Source organism: Centruroides vittatus, unplaced genomic scaffold, assembly GCF_030686945.1.
Source record: "Centruroides vittatus isolate TY-2023 unplaced genomic scaffold, ASM3068694v2 contig_1035, whole genome shotgun sequence".
Classification (NCBI taxonomy): Eukaryota; Metazoa; Arthropoda; class Arachnida; order Scorpiones; family Buthidae; genus Centruroides; species Centruroides vittatus.
Genome location: NW_027120673.1, coordinates 2,139,018 through 2,165,893, shown reverse-complemented (window position 1 = coordinate 2,165,893; position 26,876 = coordinate 2,139,018). Strand labels below are relative to the sequence as shown.

At 27.7% G+C, this 26,876-nt stretch overlaps 2 protein-coding genes across 2 annotated transcripts in view; both read left to right on the top strand.

Moving 5' to 3' along the window:
• Positions 1–26,876, top strand: part of LOC136969432 (patched domain-containing protein 3-like) — a 330,862-nt gene that overhangs the window by 166,001 nt on the left and 137,985 nt on the right. The gene's annotated exons all lie outside the window — the stretch shown is intronic.
• LOC136969476 (TGF-beta receptor type-1-like) overlaps positions 2,330–26,876 on the top strand; it is an 80,058-nt gene continuing 55,511 nt past the window's right edge. Inside the window, exons 1-2 of the mRNA XM_067263648.1 lie at positions 2,330–2,563; positions 8,297–8,420. Coding sequence (XP_067119749.1) covers positions 2,506–2,563; positions 8,297–8,420 — 182 coding nt within the window. The 5' untranslated portion in view covers positions 2,330–2,505. The remainder of the gene's footprint in view (positions 2,564–8,296; positions 8,421–26,876) is intronic.

Here is a 26,876-nt window from a genome sequence, read left to right as displayed (position 1 = left end):
TTATTATAGTTTATTAATTAATGATTAAAAGCGAACAGCTGAAAATAGGTGTCTGCCAAAATATATCTTTTATAAAAGAGTCCACACCCTTTCAAAGTTTAGGAATCATTGGCTTATACAAATACATTGGTACTTTTTTACATAGTGAATAAATTGATATTTTGATTCAAAATAATGTTTCAGTTCTCTCTCTCTCTTTTTTCTAGTAATTACTTTTTGTTCATCTTTGTGGTAAAGAGAAGTTCATTCTCAGAAAAACAAATTTTAAAGCATAACTACTAAAACATAAATATAAAAACAGTTTTTTAAATAAGAAATTTCACAGATAATTGGATCCTTTGGGTAATTCATTTATTTTGTTTAAAACTTTTCCACAAATTTTTTTATGAATATTGAGTTCTGTGTTTCAAGTGCGACTGCAAAGAAATGTAAAAATTTATTTAAAATATTTAATTAAGACTATAAATGAAATTATAAAATATTTCTAATGATGTTTTATTATCAAGTCATTATAAAATAATATTTATGAATGGCATATTCACATATAGTATATGAACGCATACGTTTACATAAAAACTTATTAAACTGTTTTGAATATTAGTTTTTAAGCATACATTTTACTCTTTACTTCAGCAAATTAATCTAAGAGATTAGTGAAAATAAAGAAGAGCTTATTATATATATATAGAAAATCTTAGAATAATTTGGAATTAGCTAAAGAATAACCTACATCATAAACGAAAAAAAAAAACGATTCTTTTTCATTCATAATATAAGCTATGAATCAATTTTTCTTTTTAATAATGTTTGCAATAAAATATATTTCTCTAGAAGTATATTTCAAATTTGAATAAAAACTTAAAATGCAGTATTTTGTATTGTATATCTTTTTTTTTTTTTTTTTTAATCAAATAAACTGTCCCAAAGTTCCCAAGATTACTATAATTACGATCGATACAAAATAAAAATAATCATGTGTTAAACAATTAGATGTTTTATAGAAATTACTGCAGTAACTATTAGAGAAACTGCAATAAGACAACTGCTATTATTGGGCCACGTGTTTTCTTATACGATTTATTTTGTATTTAAAAATGGCTGATTTAATAAGTTAACATTTAAAATTCAAAAATAAATCATTTTTACAGAAGTTTTAAAGTTAAAATTTCACACATTTTACGATAATATTTTGTTTTTTTCTTTTAATTAAATAAATAAAAATGGAATAATACATATACCACTATACATTTTAAGCAGAAAAATAAAACAAATTACTAGAAGAAAGTTTATTATTGATTCTAACTTGATAAATATACTTTATCATAAACTATTAATTAAAATAATTTTGCCGTTCTAACCGGACATTATAATCCGAACGGCAGTTAGATTATAATCTATCTCTAGCATTTTTACGCAATGTTTATGCATGATTTTCTATTTATTGTATAGAATTTCATATAAATAAAACTAGTTTTTTGTTTATTTCCTCTTATCGATTAACTATTAAAATACAAAATGCAGTTTAACTATTTTTGTATAGATCTACAACGTGTACTGTACATATAGTTTACACATACAATATAGGGAACAAAAAATAATTCGACAATGTAATAATTAACAATAAAACGGAAAAATTTCACTTTTAAGCAACACTTAATTTCGTAATCAGAAATATCATCAAGCTTGATAAATATGTATATAGAGTTTATCTTGATCAATTCTTTTTGTAATTACGGTTACGAAATCATAAATATATTTTCTCTGTAAAAGTTGGATTGATTAGTAAAAACTACGAATAATTATCTTTAAGGAAATAATTGGATAAAAAGAACAGAAAAGCTTACGTGTACCAATGGAAGTAAAATTTTATTAAAAATAAAACACAAAATTAATTTATCATCAAGAAAAAGTTATATATGTATATACACGCTGTTTTATTCCGGTATATAGTGTTAAAGTAGCGCTTTTAAATCGAATAATAATAATATTAAAGGAAGTATTTCTAAATAAACATTTACTTGGCAACAGTTGTAGGAATGAAACTTTAAAGATATACCGAAATGAAGAGATTATTGCGCTTCAACACGTACGAACTGATAGAAATACGTGTCAAAGTCCTTTTTCAAGCGAATCGATTGATGAGCGGAGTGTTTCTCCGATATCTTCATCATCCACTTCCTGTGACGTCATCAAATAAAACTTAAACACTGTAGTAAATAATCGAGAAATTATATTAGACAAACGATTATATTATTATAATTTCAACTTAAAATATGCGTAAATTTCATCATTTGTAATATTTTTTAAACATATTTATATATTAAAGATAGAAAGGGAAAAAAAGAAGAAGAAAAAAGCGGAAGAATTTCCTGTATAGAAACTGTCACGGATGATGTTTGGCTTATTTGTGGGTGCTAGAAGTGACTCTAAATTTGTTAATTTGACTATTTTAAAACAAACTTACTAGAAAGAAATGACGAATCTGGTGCTAAATAGGAATAAAGGATGATGACGAATGTTTTCTTCTGTTTCTTCGTCGCTTTTTCCTTACAAATTTGTCTTGGTAAGAGAAATGCTTCTTTGTTGCTTCCATTGACAATATAGTTAGGCTTAACTCCTTCCCAGTTTGTTATGCATCCGTGTTTCGGAATTTAAATAATCATTTTAATAATTATATTTCTATGTTTATAACCATTCGAATGGAAATTATCTCGTGTGTTTATATATCTGCGCTTTTATAATTACGCGTACAAATAAATATAACGTTAGAAAAAAATTGTATTGCCATATTAACCTGGTAAAAAATTCAAAATTTACAATTGTTTGTGTAAATTGTTAAATTATTAATTATTATTTTTTAATTAGAATTTTCTATATTTTTAAAGGAAGAATGAAATATAAACTTGTAAATATTGGCATTGAGGTGAAACAATGTATAAAAATGTATCAAGTTGTAAGCTAATAAACACATTTATTGGAGAATTTTTGTTGGAAAAGATATAATTTATATGTTTGAAAATGTCATTATTTTTTTTTATATTAGGATTATTAACATTAATATTATATATTTATGCATTATGCATAAATTACACAAAAAAACACCTTTAAAAATGCAGCCTTTTTAATCATTCTTATATTAGCAGTTGTGTTGATGTATTTATGTATTTATTTATTCATATATTATATGTATGTATAGTTTGTGTATATTGGTACAAGTATCCGGTATATATTGTAATTCTTTTTTGTACGAGCCTGTGTGCTAGACACCTAAGAAAATTCAAGTGTTTAAAAGTTCCAAAACAAATTCTGTTATAGGAATCGTTTGATATTTCTGTTCCAAGGAAAATTGTTCAAACTGGCCAAAAACACTTAGAAAAGTGAATAAAAAGGCTGCATTTTTTAAAGGTTTTCGTGTGAGGTTTGTGTATTATATAAGTGCAGTTAGAGAAGAGTGTGCATAAATTATTATGATAAATAATAATAACAGTAAGTGTATTGTTATTATAGATACATATTAATATATATATATAATAATAGTAAAGCTTGTATTTTTTTTGTGCACTAATTTATTGTAATAAGATTTATCTTTATTACAATAAGTACCATTATGATTATATAAGATACTTCAATATTAAAAATCTGTGTTTTTGGATTATAATTATTAAAAGTAACACAGCTGGAATTATTAGCAGTAATTAAATTTATATTGCTTGTTTATGTTCTTAATATTTATACAAGAAAGCAAAAAAATGCAACTAAATTACTATATCGAATTTCAAATAATTAATAATTAGATTCTGTAAATTCTTATCATATTTTATGTTGTTTTTTTTCAATCATCGTTTTGTATAGAATTATTGAATATAAAATAAACACTTTTAAAAAATCAAAAATCCAGCAAACAAGAAAACTTAATCGTGATTAATGACCGTTCTTGATCGTATTCAACAGTCTTTGTCGGGTTTAAATGTTTGAAGATAGAATGTAAATTGGAATTTACAAATTTTAAAACACATGAAATACAGTCATTGCAGAAGGACCTGCCATAGGATCCATCTTAAATATCTAGAGGTTGACAATCTACAAAGCCAACAGGAAGGACGACTACTGCCATAAACTATGAAGACACGGAAAGTATCTTTGCTTGGAAGTCCTGTTTTTGAAGCTTACTACAAACACTTATTGTATGAGTGAATCAAGGATGACGTAACCAATCTCCTTCAATGACTTCATATTCCATCTATTTTAAAATCTGTAAATTTCAATTTACATTCTAAGCTTTAAACATTTAAATCTGATGACCTGTTGAATATGGTTAAAAATGTTTGTTAATGTGAGGACCGAATTAAGCCGGTCCGATTTTAAAATTTCATTGTTTCAAATCCCCTCGGGAGATAACAATCAAAATCAAAGATAACAATCACAAGTCAAAGGATGTGCAGCCTTCCACCGTCAAACCCGCTTCCCTCCCCTCCAGATCCGACCTCTGAGTCACGGAGATCGACTCATCGTCTACCGCCATCGCAGCGGACGGGACTTGGGGTATATAAGGGGGGGAAAAGCTGAGAACGGGGTCGTTGAAGGTCCGCACAAGACACCCGACCTGTAGGATCCGTCCCGAGAAGCGAGGGCCAAGACACGAAGTCACTGAAGCCCGCTGACGACGAGCCGCCCGCCCGATCCTCCCGCTTCCCTCCACGATCGGAGAACAGAGACGATTAACCCTACGATTACAGCTAATTCTTCGACTAATCCTAGGAAGAGGTATGATCCCCCCCGCATTTGTGAACTCTCTCTCTCTCTCGCGGTTAGAAACGGAACGTGTTAGATCTTTTGTATCTGTTTATCGTCTAAATAAATTGTTGTTTGTTTTCCTCATGGTTCCATTACTTCGAATATCGCCTTGATCTTATCGACAAACCCACACACTTCCTCCACTCGACCTGACAATCAATTATCTGATCCCGACAAGTCAGGATATCACCAAAATTTAGCCATCCTTGACAGTGGGGTGGGTCTTGCCGACCTGTTCGCCGACAAAAAGGAGGTACGACTCCGTCCTACCTCCCGGCGTTTCCCACATTAATCTTTAAAGTTTTCTTGTTTGCTGGGTTTTCTGAATTTTTTTAGAGGTGTTTTATTTTATATCTATTCCAGTTTTAAAAATATTACAGCATTTTTAGTAATTATTGGATATTATTTGATTTTTTTAAATCTCCTATAGTAAACTCTAAATTGATTTTATAATTGCAATAATAATAAGATGAAATCTGTTAAAATGGAAGTATATTATCACAGTACCTTGATTTAGTCCAGCACCATATTATTTCTGCAGAAAAACTAATGTTTATGATCTCCTAAGATCTTCAGGTATTATTCAAAAATAGAACCTGAAGATTATCTTTAGAGAAGATCAAAAACATTAGTTTTTCCAGAGAAGTAACTTGGTTCTGGACTAGATTAAGGTAATGTGGTTGTATATTTATATTTCTCATCCAGTTTTAGTGAGGTAATTGCTTTTAAAATTGAATAAGATATATGCAGGATATTGATTTTATTTATGTTATATTTAATGAGTTTATATAGAATGTAATTACTTAGACCTGTTTTAAAATTAATATTCCATTTAATTTTGTAACAAACTTTATATATCTGAATCATATATAGCCTTTAAAGTTTATATCTACACTTCTTGACAAAAACAAGTTATATACCCAGATAGAATTGTTTGATTGTTGGCATACAACTACTGTATCTCTCAGACAAGTTACAGTTTGGTTCAATTGCACATCTGGTAATGCTACCAGAGTGCTTTAAAATTGCTATCCACTATTCTATAAAAAGACTCAAGAGTCTCACTGATTCAGAATTTTCAGTGTATCTGTTTGGAGGTCTTTGAATCTAGGCATACCTAATATGACAAACAGTTGACAGAGTTTGAAAGAGGCACATTGTTGATCTGAGGAAGGTAGAATGGTCATTTTGCCAAATTCCTTGCCATCTGAGCTGTTTTGAATTGATTTTAAGTGTTGTTGGATCCAATGCATAGGGCACTCCTACATGTTAGCAGACTGAATTCCTCTAGGAGAGATGGTAGTGTAGTCCTGAGACAAGCACAAACAGCTGTAACAATTTCTTTGTCCATCATCCAGAGACAGGTGGAAACCTTACTATATAATCCTGTCTTTTACTGTACCATTGGCCAGCAACTAGTAAAAAAGCAAATTTGTATGCTTTATGACTACTATGTGGCCTGCCATTATCATCAGTTTTGTTTGCATGGCTTCATGACAGAAGCATGGATTTTTACAGACTGACAGCATATCATTTTTAGCAATGAATCCCAGTACTGTTTGGAAACAGACAACCATTGTGTTATTGTGGAAGACCACTAGTAAGTAATTCATTTCTACTTTTACTAGAAAATACTTCTCATACTGGCCAAACATAAATGCACCTCTACAATATCTCGATCCTACTTTAGAGGTGTTCTTGCCTTTGCTATTGAGTGGCACATTTCTACTGCTGCATGCTGCTCTGAAAAATCACCTCATTTGACAGTTGGTCAATCCTAGTAGTGGTGAGGGTCATTGATGGCACAGCTACACATTCAGGAAATCCTGCACCTTCTTGTGTTGTCTTCATTGCAGGGTTACAAGTTTTTGACCTGCTTGGTTTCCAAATTTGTTGCATTGAATATTCATAGGACAAGATTACAGATGTGAGGTAACTGGACTGATGTTTTCACATTTATGGGCAAATCTGTTGGAGGATAGCATATCATGCCTATCTGTCTCCATACTGACTGTATTTTTGCATGTAACTGGTAAAAGGAGGTTGTACAAAGTATTAAAGATTCCTTTAAATTGTACTATTGTTCCATAAGAAATTGTTTCTTTACTATGATAATGTGATCACTTCTTACCATTATAATTAGGCTCACACTAATAAAGTTTGATTCCAATGCCTTGTTAATAAGTGTTTATATATGTTTAACTCATGTATTGGAATTCTCTCTCCTGGATCTGTATTTTCTTAATCTTGACAGATTATAACTCTCATAGGTCTTTGGGTCATTAACCACACTAAATTTATGCAAATATAACTTTTAATTAAAGACAAAATAATTTTACTTTTTACTTCATCCAATCTTTGAGCAGGACCTTAAGAGTAATGTTTCTAAGTCCTTATTTTGATCTTGAATTTGACTTTTGAATCCTCTCAGGACAAAACATATTTTTCCTCTTTGAAAAATGCATTCCAACACAACTTGGAATGTTTTCATGCACTTTCTGCTTCTTTTCCCAAACAGCAAAAATCTCATAATTTTAAATAAATGTTTTGAATTTAAAGTGTAATAAATATATTTTAGATTTTTGGATTTAATTAATAAGTACCACACTATATGGAAAAATCTCATAATTCTAATTCTGACAGTATAGATTTTATAGGTAAAGATAAAATTCAAGAATTAATGTTTATTGATCCAGGCAGATTGTTTGCTTCTATTTCAGCATAATATTTTGTATTTTTTTAAAAATCAGTTTTAAAAAATGAAATAAGCAGTTAAAGTTAAATAATTAACATTTTAAAAATTTATTATAATTAATAAATTATCAAAATGATAAATTTATCAGAAATATATAGAAACGTTGTTTGCAAGACAATATTACTGATGCAGATATTCTAGTTTAGGATAATTTTATGCATATGCTAAGTCAATCTAGGTCAGGAATGGTGAACCTTTTTGAGTTCATGTCCTTTACAGTAAGCATAATTATTTTTAAAAATATTCATGCCAAAGTTTTAGACTTCAGATAATGAGTTTTAAATAAATGTAATGAATATGCTTTAATTAGAATAAATGTAAAGAAGCTAATTAACAGTAATATGATGATATACTTAACTAAATATAAAACTCTAATAAACTGAAATTTAACAATAAAAAGTAAACAAAATCATATATATTGCATGCCAAACAATTTTTCCTCATATTCCATGGGTTCATTATTCCCTGATATAGGTGATTGTTGTTTTTCAAAAAAATATATCATAAAATTTTAAAACATTTAATACTTAAGTGCTTTAAACTTTTATATTTTTTTTAAATACTTAAATGTTTTAAAAATGTATTTATTTTGAGAACTTTAATTATTTCATATTAATGTTGATTTAAAATTTTTAAATGTAATAAAAATAGTTTGTTTATAATCAACATATAATCTATAAATGTTTAATTTTTATACTTACATATTAAAAAATTAGTTTTTTTAACTAATATAAATAATTTTTACAGTTTCAGGTCTAAAATGTTTTTGTGATATTTGTGGACCTGATACGAATCATTCTTGTGAAACGGATGGTCTGTGTTTCACTACTACTTCTTTAGATAAGAATGGTGTTGTTTCACATTCCTACAGGTATCAACTTTAAATTTAGTAATAATTATATATTTTGTGTGTTTTATATTTTAGTTATTATTTAATTTTAAAAAGCCAGTAAATAAACTTCAGATTATAATTGTTATGAATGTTAAAGATTTTATATGAGAGTTAATAAACAGAAATATGTTAATTTTTCAAATTTAAGTTTATACAGAGTAACAACTGAAATTCATATTTTTAAATTTCTGGAAAATATTATTTTTTAATAAATTCTTTATACTCTTCAAGCAGATTCATTTTGATTTACATCAGCATTAAATATTATTAATGATAAATTAATATAAATATCTTGTTAATTTATTACAATACATAAAAAATATGCAGTATTACTAAGGCAAAATATATAAAGATAAAGAAATTAAAGATGTGTATTTAAGTTTATATTTAGTATTTTAAAAATATGTAGTTTAAATTTTAATAATAATGATAGTTTGCTTTTTTAACAAAACTGCATTAAGATCTTCAGAAGATCTGATTAATAGTTTGTTTTTTTAAGATAATTTTTTTAAAGATTTGATGCGATATATTCAAACTTTCCATCAATTTTTTTTTTCTTATTTGATCCTTCAGTGTATATTTGAGATTGTTATAATGAAAGACATTTTGCTTCAAAAATTGCATAATATACTTTTGATACTTGATATACTTGCATCCTTAAAAGACAAATAAAAAGAACATATTTGAAGTTATCATTATCAAAATTTTTGATAGAAATTGTAATATGGATTTTAGAGAGAAGGTTTTTTATTATACACTTTATTCTTTTATTTATGATATACGGATGGTAACTAAACATTATGGTTTTATGCGAAGGAAGAAAAGTGATTGTGATAATTACACAATCACTTTTCTTCCTTCCACAATAATTACAGTGGTGGATTATTGCACAGTGCAAGAAGCAAATGTGTGGGGGTCTCCAATTGTCAGGGACATCTGAAAGTTAGCAGCTTTAAAAAGAGATACCTTCTGAAAATCTCAGGCCCTGATACCATATATATTTTTCACTTTATTCTGTCTTCGAAATATTTAATTCTTAGATAATGTTTGTTTTTAATTTTTTGAACTTTACATATTATTATTATAAAATTCCAATTTTTTAAATAGTTTATTCATTAATTTTTACAAAAGTACTTTATGTACAATGAACATCTAATATCTGTTCTATTGTTTAATTTATCAAGTCTTTCTCTCCTTCCTTACTTGCTTAATTAATATGTTAAAAAGTCTTTATGATATTGTTGCTTAATTTATATTTTCTATTGTTATTTATGTTTGTGTGTGTGTGTATAATCTCATTTTATAAACTTTTATGTTTATAGTAGAAATATTTTCTGTTTCTACTATAAATAAATTATATTTATAAATGAAACAAAAATTTAAAAAAGACAGTTTCTATAATTTAAAATCCATTTAGCTGGATTATTTTATATAAAAAGCCAAATTAAATTATTATTTTTTTATTATTAAAAGTCCTGTTTGCATTAATTGAATGATTTGGGTGTTTGAATGAAAAATTTGCCTTTAAATATAAAATAATGAAATTTGAAACAATTACTTAAATTATCATAATATTCATGCTTGATTTTAATGTTAACAGTCTTTTATAATTTTAGATTAAAATGGATTATTGTGTAATGTTGTTTTTAATGATCTATTTTTTTAGACTCAAAAGTTCAATATTAATTTATTTTATTATTTGTACTTTGAATAAAGCATTTTTTAATGTTTTATATTTCACCAGAAATCTTTTTCTTATACAACCCTGACAAAAACCTCGAACAGCACATTATTTTAATCAATCTCTAGTTTATCCTTTAATAATATCAAACAGAAGCATTTTGTACACTTATAATTATTTTATAAATTAGTAAATTTTTATTATAACTAGACTTACCAGAATATTTTTTTTCCTCAAACCAGGACAATTTTGAGAAAATACTCACAACAGGAAATAAATCGGTACCTTTAAAATATGACAATATATTTGAGGAAGTTCCTTCCACTGCTACGAGGCTTGCCTTATGTTTTGCACATTTCAAGTGATTTTTAATGTCTGACGGGTTACTGAAAATTCTGAAAAACACAGTTCACATTTCAATTTGTAAATACGTTCACAAACTTTTTTCAAAAACAGATGATTCTTTTTTAATTCATCAGTAAACACAGTTTCTTTCTGGTATTTTGGAGATTAAATTAATTTAACGTACAGTAACCAAAATATTAAACTCAGCTTTTTAAATACTTAATGAACTATCAATACACCTTTTGTTTCTGAGAAATGTTTATTAAACAAACACAAACGTTTTCAGCAGCCTAATACACTTGACCATCTTCAGTATAATTGAATTCAAATGCCTTTTCAAAAATTTAACATTTTAACAATGGAATGTCTGAACGTTTTACATTTAAAACTTGGAACAAAAATAACTAATTAGATAAATTAACTAATAAATAATAAAATAATAAAACAAACTATATTAAGTAAAGTAAAACAATAATGATATAAATAAATAAAATAAAATACACAAAAAAATGTATCCAAATATAATGGCAGGTGCAGACTAAAATTTTTATATTTTAATTTTTTTATGTAGAATTTTCATGCAGAAGCTAATCCATCAGCATCTCTGGCATTAATACAACCATCCTTTAATTTACTTTTATAGATTTTTACTTAATGTACAGTACAAAATCATCACAAATGCCAACTTGCAATTTGAACTCAATTAATATAGGACATGAACAACAATGACATTGCCGGTGTAAGAGTTAGTGTTGCTAACTCTAATTGAAACAAAATATCTAAAAATTGAAATAAAAATACCTGGATCTCATAGGCTACATGCTATTATAAATTCTGTGAAAAAATATCTGGAAGAAAAATTAAACGTCTAAATTCATTAGGCCACATGTTATAAATTTTGGGGGAAACATCTAGACAACATTAAAAGTACTTATATCTAGATACAAAATATTTAGATTGGCAACAGTGAGGGATATCTTAGTTCCCAAATTACCATTTTACTAGAGGCTGCACTATTTTTACTTCTTATATATTTGGCACTTATAAAATTTTACCAAATAACTTCAACAAAATGACAAACTGGCCGAGACACAGTGACCACATCATCAAACCGGGACAGTCCCAGTCAAAGTGGGATGTCTGGTGAGCCTAATTATAACTGAAGATTTTACATAAAAAGTTTTCATGTTGATAATATATAAAAAAAAGTTATGAGCAGTTCAAAAAGCATGTGTGATTAAAACCAAAAGTTAGGACAGTGCTATTTCTGACAAACACCTCAAACAGTACATTAATATTTAGTCATTTTATCTTTGGATTGTATGACAGTGTTCATACGATTATCCATTGTATCAAGAGCCAGGCATTCATTTGGAGTAATTTCATTCCATGTTTGCTTGATTTTTTGCTTTAAGCCATCCACATTTCCTTGAGGACTTTTACTCAATGCTTTTTAATTTTACTTCACATATTTTCTATAGGGGAAAGGTCAGGACTGCTTGATGGCCATTTTAATGTGTTAATGTTAGGTTGGGCCAGCCAAGCCTTGGTGGTTTTATCAGCTCAGATTTGGGATTTTCTCTTTGAAGAGATCAACTAATTTGAGTCTGGACAACCCTCCTAGGTTTTCCAGTCTCAATGACCCCAAAAAGGTATTTTTGGGTCATTGAGACTGGCTTGCTTCCTTCAAGAAATATTAATCAATGCATTCTCTAAGAAGTAGACTTGGAGTGCACATTGAGGCCTTTGCTCACAGGTGAGAAGGTCTTTTGAATGTTATCAGGATTGACTCCCTATACACATCATGAAAGTTTTAAAGATGATTCTGGACCAAAAGTATGAGGATTTTCAATGGATTCATAAGACTTGAGATTCAGAATTCAGTCTGGTGACAACACTGGAGATTGCTTGATAAGGCTTTTGACATTTATAGTTAAAGCCTGGTTTTGGCAATTGATAGTACCTTGGTAGGGTCTGGGGCTCAGGCCTTTTCTGGGACTTACCAGTGTGACTTTAAGATTCTTGGTGGTTGCTCTGATTCTCCTCCTGCAGTTTCAGGACTAGGGAAAAGGCCTACTTGTGCTGGCTTATAGTTGGTTGTTTCAGGGCTTACTGCAGAAAACTGCTGCTGGTTCACAGTGAATGGCTTCTGGATCCTAAAGCCACTGAGCCACTGTCTCTTGCACTGCAATAGCAAATTCACTGCCACTGACTCGCAGGGAGCTTTATTGTAATGTGTGGAGCTGCCACTAAGAGTAAATCATTGTTAAGAGCTATTCAAATCAATCTCACACACTATTAAACATCATCTGCAGTGTTGATTGCTGTACAATGACAGAGGACATTAATATAGCCCTGGGTTTTTAGGGATCAGGTTAGGGCTTGTCTAACCTAGATGATAGTCTTTTTTATCACTCATCCAGTAAGGATCTGCAAATTTTTATTTTTTGTTAATAAATGGATTAAGGTATTTCTCTACTTAGATCTCTTGTCCAGAGATCTAAGTAGAGAAATACCTTAATCCATTTATGTAGATAAGAATTACACTTCAATGCAAAATTTCCAGCGAAGAAATTCAATATTCTAACATTTTCAGCCACTACTTTATCAGCCCTCATCAGGAACTGTAAAATGGAAAACTGTTCTATAAATAGAATGCTGTTGTGTTGTAATTTGTGGTGTTTATTCCATTTATGTAGTTGTTGTATGTACAGTATGTTGGTTGATGAAAATGGCATTAAGAAGGAAATTTTAATTTTTGTTGCCTATCTTCCTTATGATTGTACTGGATCTCTCCAGTCTAGTGAGGTCAGATCTGTAGTAGAATTTTCTATCACTTGCCTGGAAATGTAACGAAGATAATCCCAGAGGAGTTTATCTTTAGGATTTTTTGGTGGGTACTGATATGGTAATTTTAAAACAATGCAATAAACCCATTTTTGTTACTTCCAAACATGTAGAAATTCAAGACTTGACTTTAGCTTCAGATTTAAGCAGCAGAATGATGGATTGGTATGTATCTGATGAACCTTCCCTGTCTGATCACAGATGCATCACATTTATCCTTAACTTTCTATTTATCTTAAAAATGGAGGCATTTTGCAACGCAAAGAAGACTGATTGAGCACTTTTTAGAGTGCATGTCTTTCACACTGGGTTGCTCTTCATGCTGATTCAGTGATGTGTTGGACATAGAGTTGGCTGTTGATCTTGTACAACAGCATATTCTGAAGTCCTACACTATTAGTTGGCCAACTTGAGAAGTTCACCCATCATTTAGTTCCTTGTTGGAACAGTGAGCTGAGAACTCTGAAGTGATCTCTGAGTGAACTCTGAAGTTATTTAATCATGCTAAGCATACTGGTAAGTGGGATTTTTATGATAAAGCTCTTTTTCAGTATAAAAATACTCTTAGAAGAGCAAAAAATATTCATGCTGGAACTTTTACTCAAACTATTGTCTGAATTATCCAGAAATTAATATGATTATTACAGAATATTTGGGCTTTGCTATTTGTGTATATCTGTAATCACTTATTAAATTGCCATCTCAAGCAACAAATTATTGCTTGATATGACAATTTCTAAACTTTAAACCAGTGGTTCCCAACCTTTTCTAGGATGCGGAACACTTTTGTGAGCAATTTTCTTTAGCGGAACACTTACTTAAGTTAATATGAAATACATAAGCTTGTCATCAGTTATTTTATTAGAATTGAGCAGTTATAATTCAAAATCTCTACTCATATTATTAACGCCAATTCTAAGACGGGAAAAAATATACCTAAATAACTTTAATGGGAAACTTGTGTCTGATGTTTTTTACATATTTCATTCAGTTTGTATCATTGCCTTTATCTTATTCAAAACAGTAGTACACTCCATAAGTACGAGTCGTACATATATATTTAAGTTTATGAAAATTTTATGATTTTAATTTTTTGATATTCGGCGGCTCGAATACGATTGTACACTTTTCGATTTGCGACTAAATCTGCGGAACACTTGGGAGATGCTTACGGAACACCAGTGTTCCACGGAACACCGGTTGGGAACCACTGCTTTAAACTGATAATTATATTGCTTTCAATGGCTGACCTAGAGGTGCAGGTGTATGGTAGAATGGGTTATATAAAGATTTTATTTTCATTCTTGCAATTTTTATCATCTCTCCAAAATTACAGTAATACTAAAAACTGAACCTGTTACCGGTGTAATTTGCGTGAAAAAATCTTCTTTCCACAAACTTTTTTTAATTACAGTAATAAAAGTTTTTTACATATGCTAAAGTGATTTTACTATAAAAAATGAAAATAACAAAATAAGTTTGGTAAATAGTTTTGCTAATTCATAAGAGCTTCCACTTGCTGCTAGTCAAATCATTTTTGCAATAAAACTGTTTGACTAACAAAATTGTGTATACATTTATCATATCATGAAAGGACTTTCCATGGGTTTTTCATCAGGCTTAAAGCAATGTATTTTGGCAGGAATTCAAACATCTGTCTGCTGGTAGACTGTGTTAATGACCACCCTCTCTTGTTTTACATAAGCCTGCATTGACCTCTTGTCAATAAGGTGTGAAGTATGTCATTTCACATGATTAGTGTTTTACACACTGTAAGCAACCTTTAAAGTCCAGTAATAAAAATTTTTTAATAAAAAAAAAACTTTTGACAAATGAAAATAATATTTTAAAATTTGTTCTATACATTCCAATTTGAAATTTTGTTAATTTAAAGACCTGAGGCAGACCTTGGTCAATGTTGAAAATGTTCATCAAAAGTTTTTTTATTAAAAAATTTTTGTTACTGGTTGTTTACAGTGTGTTTGTGATTTGTTCCAGTATTAAGAAGGTAGTTTTGATTAGTGCTTTGTTAGTAAATACTATATAGTTTTAGCTACAGTGTTTTTTAGTTAGGTTGCAAACCTGTGAACATTGAGATAATTCTAATCAGTAACTATTTGAACAAAAAATTTTAGCACTCATTGCATTTACCAATATAACTCAAAAGAATGTGGCAATAAACAATATTGTATTGTAAAGGCTAATGTATGAGAACATATCAAAATGATTTTATTTTGCCCTACACACAATGAGCACTAGGTGCTACATTCAAAAACTGAGTTAATGCATCTGAGTAGTCTATATTATAAATAAAGATGTCATTTTGATCAGTTTTCTTCAGCTTTTATTCTGACAGTAATTTAGACTTTTTTACTTTTTTTAATATTTAATTTTACAAAGTTTGCTTATTGGTATTCATTGAAACAGCACAGCTATGGAATATATGTTGCACTGTGTAATCTAACCATGTATCTATAATTTTCTTTAACCTCCTCACTCCATCTGTGTGAGCATATTTAGGCTACTCTTAATGTATTAAGAAATTTTGTACTACCTATCATCTTAATATTAATTAAACTAAAACATTTACAAAATTTTAAAAAATTGTAAAAAAAAAGCCTTTCTTAAAAAACATTTTAAAGTATTGGGTTGTTTGGAAAGTAATTTCGTTTTTTTATTACTAGAGGAATTAGATGTATTTTTACCAGCCAATTTTATTTTAAACCACATTTTCATTATATACTTGAACAGCTGACAATTTAAGGCTTATTTGTAAAAAATTTTGTTTGATTCTGTACAACTGTTTTTTTTCGGTGACCCATTAAATATGGAAAATCGAAAGCATCATTTTCGGATATTTTGCTTTTTTATAACTAAAAAATAAAAATGCTGTTCAAACAAGAAAAAACTTGTGGTACCTGTTTGGAGAAGATGTGTTGAGAGAAAGACAGTGCCAAAACTGGTTTACAAAATTGCGTTCTGGCAATTTTAATATCGAAGATACACCACATTCTGGATGGCCATTTGAAGCCAATGAAAACAAAATAAAGATACTGATTGAAGCAATCTGCTGTATAACGACACGTGAAATCACTAAGAGATTAAATCTGTTAAATTGAATCGTTTATTATTACTTAAAACGAATAGGATTCGTTTTAAGTAATAATAAACAGTTCAATATGGGTTCCACATGTTATTAAAGGGAGATACTCTCTATGGTGGGATTTTAAAGAAATTTGTTTTTGAGCTTTTACCAGACAATTTAACAATTGATTCAAAAGTGTACTGCCATCGAGTAAACAAATTGAGTAATATCATCAAACAGAAAAGGCCAGAATTGATCAACAAACAAAGTGTAGTGTTTTACCATGATAATGCCAAATTTCACACAAGTTTGGTAACTCATCAGAAACTGTTATAGCTTAGATGCCAGATTGGGCACACTCAGATTATTACTTGATCCGGTCTATACAAAATTTTTTTAACTGTAAGACATTTACTTGAAATGACAATGTCAAAAATTACTTGAATCAGTTTTTTGTAAACAACGATCAAAATTTTCATGAATTTGAAATCATGCTACTACCAGAAACAATGACAACAGGTATTTGACCAAAATGGTCAATATATAATTCAATAAAATATTTATTTATTATAAGAATATTGCATTTATTTTTCTATGAAAAAAAACGAAATTACTTTCTGAACAACTCAATACATATCTCACAACAGGCCTTTCCTTATAGGCTACTGCTGGAGCTAGAGTTTTATTCTTCCTGTATTCAGCCTCTGTCAGAACTGCCCACAATTAATTTACATAATAGTAAGCATTTACAAAATTTTTTTAAAAATTGTAAAATAGGACTTCTTCATATTTTAATTTCATAAAACTTTTTAAAAAATGATAAAATGTTTGCTTCATGACAAAGTTCCATATTTCACAAAGTATACTTTTTGACCTTTCATCATAAAGTAAACATTTTATTGTTCTTTGAAATGTTTTTAAGAACTTGATTAAGATTATTTTTATCTTTGGATTATCTCTAGAAATAGGACATATAAGTTCAGATCCAATGCCTGTTAATTTAGATTTTTTAAACAAATGATATTAAAATTAAATTAAAATTATATGACAAACTTTTCTTCATAATTTTTTTTTAAATGTGATGTAAATACCGGTTAATAAATAATAAATTTTAAAAAAAGGATAGATAAATATAAACCTAAATCAGTATCGATTGCTGTAATTTGGTGAAAGTATATTGTGAAATATATAACAGTAAACAATATAAAGTATTTATCAGGAAAAGTTTAATAAAGAAAAAATTACAATTGTAAGCATAATTTCTAATAAATCTGCACAAATTATAAATTTGTTTTATAAAGAAATAAAGAATTGAATTAATTTAATTTTTTTTTTTTTGAAAAGTTTAAAAAATAAAAATTATTTATTATTAATTGAAAAATCTTTTTAAATTGAGAAATATTTTTACTTGTTCTTAAAAATTTGAATAACTTATTAGAAATATTTTCTATTGTAACAGTTATAGTATATTTGCTTATTTCTAATGTTATATCTTAAAATTATCATAACAGTCTGACTTCCAAATAAAAAACAAAATTTGCTTCCTGTTTTCTCAGATCACATATTTACTCTTACACAAATAAATTCAGATGTTTTTCAAGTGTTTATACTTGTTTTTAGAAGCTATATCACAATTTACATAATGTAATTTTGTTACTAATTACATTATTACATAATTAGTAAATGAATAAAATACATAAAAAAACAAACATATTTATGTAATGAATAAATAAATTTTTTCTTGTGTAATGGATATATGTTGGTTTAATAATCATAATAAATTAGTTACTTTAAAATTTATATTTTGTTCAAGAAAAATAAAATATTTTAACCTTTATCTTTTTAAAGAATACAATCTTTGGTTTAAATTACTGATCTTATTTTTACAGTAATAAAACTTCTTAATAATAACACACTTAAAAAAAGTTGAAACAGAATTATAATAAAGCTTTGAAAAGAAGAATGGAGTAAATTTATCAGATGGATTTTTTTAAACTTTAAAGTCTGTAATCTGAAACAGATACTCAATAGGAAAAATTAGTTTAACATTTATTCTTAATAGATTTATAACAATCGGTAAATGAGTTTAACTTAATTAAAACTTCAAATTTAGATAATTATACATAAAAATTCTAAGATTTAATTGAAAGATTAAAAAGTCAATTACAGTAGACTCACTTTATGGATCCTGTTGAAAGCAAACATTATATCAAATGGTTGTTACATTAAATTTTAAAAGTATTTTCTAGTTTTAACAGGAAGATACCAGTTGTACAATTTTAAGTTGTATTGTATTTCAGTGTCCTGCTGCCATGTAGTGTGGTTTCATGACAATTTGAAAAAGCCTGTTTATTCAAAATCAAAATTTATTTGAAACTAATCAAAATGATTACCCTAAAATATTACAATAATGTACTTTCTGTTAATTTTGTTACATTAAAACTTCTACTTACTTATTACTATTTAAATGACAAATAAAAGGAATGATATTTACTTTCCTTTACTCAGAATAACAATTTACATTTACAAATTACAGGCAAAACTTAGATAAGAACAATTCCTGAAGCCTACAAAACTCAAATTCTAAAAGAAATGACAAAGCTAACCCATGATGTCAAACTCTGCAGAACTAAATTACACCTACAAATTGCTTTGTTATAACTCCATCTTGGCTTCTAACACTTGATATATAACTATATTTTATTACATTTTTTCAAAAATGTTGAGAATGTAATTTATTATATTTCATGCAGAAACAAACAAAATATTGTTCATTCTTATACAAATTGAAAATAGTGAATAAAAAGCATTATTTTCCTCCAACAGTATGTCTAACCTGAAATGTTGAATTAATGGACTAATTTGCAAACCAACAGATAATGTTATTTGTAATATAAATATTATCTTGAAAATAATTAATTCTGATATTAAATACAGAAATAAATAAAAATCTTAAAAATTTAAGAAGTAAATTTACTTAATTTAAATTTTGTCATAGCTTAAATTCTTTATTTGAAATCATAATTCAAGTAGATTACATTGTTTTATAAGCACTGCAACAGAGCATAGCACAAGCAAGGCTGCTTGAATGAATTGTAAGGAAAATGAATATTCACGCTGTTTTCATTTTTTGCCGCTGTGAACGATTTTGGTGTTAGTTATCAGTGAGAATCACATGGTGAGTAAAGTTGTTGTTTTACATGCAGATATAGCTATCTTATTAAATTGTGATAATTACATTGTGTATAGCTATACTTATTCATGAGTTATACAGTGGAGCCCCATTTATCCTGCTCAAACAGGACCGGGCCCAATCTGGATGATTGAAAATCCAGATAACCCAGAAAATTCATTAACAAATATATAACACAGTTCAGATGTACATTATATTTCATTTATTGCACATTATATGTACTTTTACAACAATATTAACAGTATAAAGCAAAAGACATATCTACATACAGTATCAATTTGTTGATTTCTATCAGCTGATACAGTACACATACGTAAATTTCCTGACCACTTGTGTGGGATAGATCTTCTCTTTATTGTCTTTTCAAGGTCAACTGGTAATTAGGCTTAGTGCTCTGTAGGGAAACCAAAGGACTAATTTAAACCTAAGTAATTGTGATATACTGTACTGTATTTATTTTTGTTACCAGATCCTTGGTTACAAAGTTACAGTGTTCACTATTGGCATTGAGCCAAGGGAAAACAATATTCTTACAGCTGCAACATTATACTCAGGCAAGAATGTATTACTTACAAGTTATATATGCAAAAAAAATCAAAGAACTAAGTTTTCCATTTGTCTATCTTTCTTATTCTGGATAAAACGGAGATCTGGATTAATGGGACTTGGATAAACATGGTTCCACTGTATATGGTTGACAGGAGTTTTTCTTCAACAGCAGCTTGGTCTGTAAATCTGAGTATATGTATTGTGTAGTTCAAATAGAAAAGCCATATTATGCCTAAAAACTGATGCCTATCTTTTTGCATATCTTATGCTGGGTCTAAAACTTGTCCTGAAGGATTAAAAGTTACATTTTATGAAATTTCATCAAATGAAGAACTGAGACAGAAGTGGTTAAAAGAACATTTTTAAAAGTTTTATTCCAAAGTAAAAATTTCTAGAATGTTATTTGAAGCTCTTACTGAACATTCTATTTAGATATCTGTAACTGATGAAGCTTTAATAAAATAGGCAAAAGTACTTTTACTACAAAATGCTTATTACATTGTCTATGTATATGGAATATACAAAATATTTGTGGTCCATTTACCTATAACTTATATACAATATGACCTACCAATCAAAAATTTTGGCACTATTGAGTTAGCATATTTATTTGAAAGCCAGCAGTTTGATTCTGTCAGTCAGCAGCTGCTTTTTGTGTCTTTCAATAATTTGATTTTTTTAAGTAAATGAAATGAGTAAAATTACAGAAAAAATGGTTTGAGAAAGTAATAAGATTTACAATCAACTTTATCAAGTTATTTTATCATATTTTTTTCTCTTGATTTATTTTTAAAACTATTTTAGAGGTATGTTATTTTTTTATTTTCATGGTTTTATTTATAATTATTATACTAATTGTATATGATATAAAAATTAATCAATTTTAAAATATTATTCATTTTTATAAAACCTATATATGATATATTAAAACATTATATAGGGAAAAGTCGCCTAAGTCATACCAGTGCTTAAATCGTACCTCAATGATTTCAAAAATACTTTATCCGCCATACAAATGGCAACAGTGTATAGGCTCAGTTATACTTATGCGTATAAGCAATGAGTATCTGCTTTTCAAGGAATTAAGACTGTTTTTGGTAAACAAATTCATTTATAGTTGTTTGAGTATAATTTTCATCAGGTATGTGGAAGCTCCTAAGGTAAGAAAACACTAGTTAAATACATTTTGCTTTTTTAGTGTAAGTTATACATCTATTAGTGATTTATTTGCCTCTTGCAGTTTTGTGAAAGATTTTTTCAAAATAGTTTTGGGGCTTTATAACCTGACATGCACACTGTGTCTTATGTCATACCCCCTTAAAGAAGATATGAAGCAAAATTCTGTTAAATGTAAATTACAAAAAGGAGAATAGTAAAACAACGATTGATTTTTGTAAAATATGCAACAATATCTGTGAAGAACACATGATTCACTGTTTAAAATGCAAGTCTTGGATTCATGATGTATGCGGCAGAGTTGCAAAACAAACGAAAACATATGTTTGTATTGACTGTAAATGAAGATGTAATTGTGTTAATAAAATATACTTGTTTAAACCATATATTTATTTAATTTCAGTTTGAGGTACGACTTAAGGTACTGGTTTCCTTAGTTGTACCGATTTCAATTTTTTAAAATTTTATGTGTTTAAAGAAAATGTACGCAGACTATTTGATTTTTTTTGCAATAAATAAAAGCAGGGTTTACTAAGGTTTCCAATGATACTCATAAGTATGTGTTTACTAATATATTCTCTGATTTCTGAGAATGTTTTTTTAAGGGTACGACTTGGGCAACCTTACCCTATGTATATGGTATTTATATCCTAATTAAAGGTTGTAGATTGTGAGTTGATACATAATTTTACATATTTGTTTATTATTGAAAAATAAAATATTTTTTAATGACAAATTAAATATTTCTATGAAATTTATTAAAATAGGAAATATTACTTTAATATTAAATAATTGCAAATATTAGTTTGAAAATTAACTTACCTGATTAAACTGAATGAGTTCTATTTTTATTTTTTTATTTTTTAAACAGCCCTTTTATGCTTTTATTTGAATAAATGATTTAAAACATTTCATTATAGAAAACAGATGAACATCCATACTCTTGAGCATAAAAGAATTATACATATTTTATAACATTAAGTTAAATTTACAGACTAAATTATTTTTAAAATATTGTGTTAAGTAATTAATTTTGAAATGCTTTTGTTTATATTTATTTTCAATTAATAATTTTTTTTATTTAATTTATTTATTAAAACTATTATTTAACAAATCTTAATTTTTTCATATCTGAATTTAACTAGTTTCATTCATTTCTTAATTAAAAATTGACTAGAATTTAGAATAATTTTTTAATTATACAAATATAAAGAAGATATTATATATCTTGAAAATGTTTGTGTAATTATAAAAATTAGCTTAGTTTCTATGTAATTTTTAATTTTATTACTAATAATTTCATTTATTTAGTGATTCATTTTTTGTTTACAAATTATATTATATACATTTTAATAGGACATTATTCAGTTGTAATCTATACAACTTATTATCAGTAAATTTGAAAAGTGTGTCTCATAAATGAAGTAGGGCAAACTTTTAGGTCTAAGATACTCCTTAAGAGTTAGTTTAAAAAAAAAATAAATTTTTTTTAATAAATAAAACTTATTTCTGTGTTGAGATATTAGTAATGGAAAAACACTAATTTACAACACAAAATATGGGGGAAAACTAATTTATTGCATAAAATATTGTTGAACATCAAATTACTTATGATGATACATTGCTATTAAACTATTATAAGTATTTTAAATGATATAAACAAATTTTTTGTTGTACTAAATACAAAAATTTGCTTTTATCATATAAAATACTTGTAATGGTTTAATAGCAATGTATAATGATGGTGCAATTGCATTTGAATAACATGTAATGTAAGATATATCTTGGTCAATTGCTGCTTTGTCATAAAATAAGAAATTGTTTTCTTTGTTTTATGCTTATCTTTATACAGAGATATTCCACATAGAAAGTGTTCAATCCTGAGTGAATTACCTTATATAAAGACAATGATGAGCATCAAAAAATCTGACAATAAATGATGTAAAAAACTAAAAATGAAGTTGAAATTTGGCTTCTTATATTGAAATTATCATTTGTAAACTTGTACATTTGTAAATCTATTTTTGACTTCCATATATAAATTAAAAATTTAAAATATGTGCTTTCTGGTACAATTTTAAATATATTGGTATCGTGATCAGAGTTTTTTTTTTTTATATTTCTTTCATAGATCATTATCAAATCAAAGAATAAATATGAACTATTTGATAACTTTCAACTAACATAAATAAATTAACGTTTCTTAAAAACAAATAAAAAACATTTAAGCTTTGAATTTTTTTATTACATAGGACATTCATTAATTATAGATTTAAAGAATATTACAAGTTTATTACAAAAATTATAATGATTTTATAATCATACATAAATGTTAATGTTTACGTGCAATAATTAATTAAAATAATACTTTATAAGAATATTTGTAATAATAAAACTTGTAACTACAGTTTATATAATGGTTACAAAATAAAGTTATGTTAATGATTTAAGACAAATGACTACCAATAAATATAATTTGTATCTCCATCAAATGTACATAAAAATAGCCAGGGATTTAATCTTGAACTTGTTTATAACCGTAGTCCCAATGTATTCAGATTACTAATCAATGTAAAAGTTGCAGTGAACAAGGCTCCAGATGTATACATGATTCTTTTATACAATGTAAGATCCAACAGACATCTTGCTTACATTGGCTCATCTTATAGATCACTTGAGGCCAGGATAAAAGATCATAAACATAATGTCTCCGAAGGAAACTGTTACTGCTCTTGCCCAATTTGCATCTGAACTCAGGGTGTCCCTCTGTTGGGACAATGCTAGAAAATTACATAAGATTTTGACCGACATGAAAAGAGTAGTTGAAGTTATTGAAATTTATAAGGCCACCTTCAAAGGTGTATGTATTAATAATGATAGCATCTCTCTACCACTAGGATTACGATATGTCAGGCTCTGTCCATGTCTGTACCGTACTTAAAAAAAATAATATGTCCATACTTTTCAACTGATTGCACTGCTAATAGTTAAATCATAACCACTTAGATTTAAATCTGACAAAAAGTGTTATTTTTGATGGTTATTATTGTATTTGTTGGCTAGGTGGCAACATTGTATAAGCAAATGTAATGGCTCTGTTGCTTGGAGAACATGTGCATAAACATTCATTATAATGGGTTTTTAATTCAATAGTACTTGTCTAAGTGGTAAAATGGTTTTCTTATATTTAAAATTGCATTCTGTGCCTCAAAGAAAAGTGTAAATTGAAACTTTATATTATATGTGCCATTCACTTGCCAAATCAATTAACTCCATAAAACAAAAAATGGAGAAAAATGACAAGATAATGTACATTCTTTTTTAAAATATAAATTTAAATAAACATTATAGAATGTATTATTGTAGATGTAGCTTTTATTTAACAACATATAAAATGCATAAGGTAGCATAGATATGCTATAATCATTATTATTATTATTATGATTTTGGTGTGTTTAAGGGAGTTAATTGATTTGGCAAGTGAAAAATGTAATAACATCAAATTCAGTTTTTACATAGTTTTTTATTATAGAGAAACTTTATTATCATACATTTTTTGTTAAAGATTTTTTGCAAAAATGAATAATAACTGTTCTATTACAATAGTGGTTGTTATTATTTTGTTTAAATTGATTATTCAGCAACATAAATGATGTCTTCTTTGTCAGCTGTATTTGAGGTCCCATCATGTTGATTTGTTGTTAAATTTTTAGAAGAATCATGTTTAAAAAGAGGAATGAAAAAAATTATTTTAATTTTATCCATCTTGATATAACAGTATAACTTCTTTTTTCTAAAAACAATTGCTCAATAATCCACAAGTATACTTACTTCTGCAGCAGTTGAACTATAACCAACTAATTTCTTTTACTTACTTTTTATGATGAGATAACATTAAATTATTTACTATTACCTACAAGGCACTGGTCAGTGCACACTGTGATTGCAATGCTGCAGTGTTCAATGGAAGATTTACATTACAGTATGGAATTAATTAGATTGGGTTCTGAAATAAACATTTTTTTTGATGGCCAATAAAATTTCATCATTAAGTGGCATTGATTATTGATTCTTATTATTAGGAAAACTTATTATGAATATATCAAGTGCTTTGACACTAAAATTTAAAAAAATTTGAAGTGTGGAATTAATCAATTTGGCTTGTGAATGGCTCATATACCTACATTTACTAAATTAAAAAATATGAATAAATTCCTTTTTATTTTGCTTTGCTGTCTGAGTACTTTTAATGCTAATCTGTCCGTATTTTGCCTTCAACTATTATAGTAACCCTACTACCACACGCATGGCAATATATTAATATACTAGCAGAGAAGCCTGATGTTGCCAGGCAAAAAATATTGAATAAAACAAACATTAAGGTTATTTCATACTTCTAATCTTTCTATTATATTATATAGTATTTGATTTATATTATACAAAGGTTATAATATGTAAGAGTTTATCACATTGAGTGCCCACTCTAACACATTTTTAAAATTCTTTAAATTGTGTATTGAAAAATTCTTTATTCCTTTACTAATGTGTTAGATTGGTCACTCGGTGCAATAAACCCTTACATAAGATAATCTTTGTAGTTATATAAATCAAATATAGCAAACATTAAAACGAAAACCATATAAAGAGTTTGGTTATTTCAGCCTACCATTGTCATGTTTATCACGATACTTGGATGGTAAGAAATAGCACAATTTCATTGGTCAAGTAGACAAAAATTGAAAATATATCTTAAATTTTTCAGATATCATTATATTTTCTAATGTTAACTTTAAAAAACTGTACCATTCACAGCCAAATATCAAACGTAATCTATCAATAAATCAAATTTCCCAAAAAACAGATCAAATATTTAAACTCGGCACCCTTGAAAATCACTTAAAACATACTTTGTGCTTGCCAGTAACCTTGTATTATGTAATTTTCCTATTCAAATGCCACCATACCACTGGTTTGATAGAAAGAAGGGATGTTGGAGAAGGGGGTTGAAGTAAATTCAACCAAAAGTAGTAGTAAACCATCCTTTCTTCCTGGTGGAAGTCAACAGCTACTAATTAATACTGGTCTATTATTAATACTGATCTGTGTTGGATGGGTTGTGATGACCCTGCATGTGTCCAAAGTTGCTAACCTTAATGTTCAAAAGACTTCGTATGACTGGTTTAAATTTTTAAAAATCTTATAAAAATGCTAGATAATTGCTTTTATTGATAAAAATTTTGACAAAATTGTATAAACTGTTCATGAAGTTTGTTCTCGTAAATATTGCATTTATGGAAAAATTATTGGGCTGCAATTTGAAAAAATTGTAGATCTATAAATTCCCACTGTTGTCACCTATCTATCTGTCCTTCCTTAATCTCGAGAAAGGAGTTAGATAGATGAAAGCCAAGACCAGATGTAGAAAGCTTAGGGCAAGAGGCCCAGATTAACTATATACAAACTTCTAGTTTACAACAGAAGTAATGTTACTTTGATTCAAAACTTTATCCCTAATGGAGTTAGATATATGACCAATACAACTTTATTGCTAACAGGAAA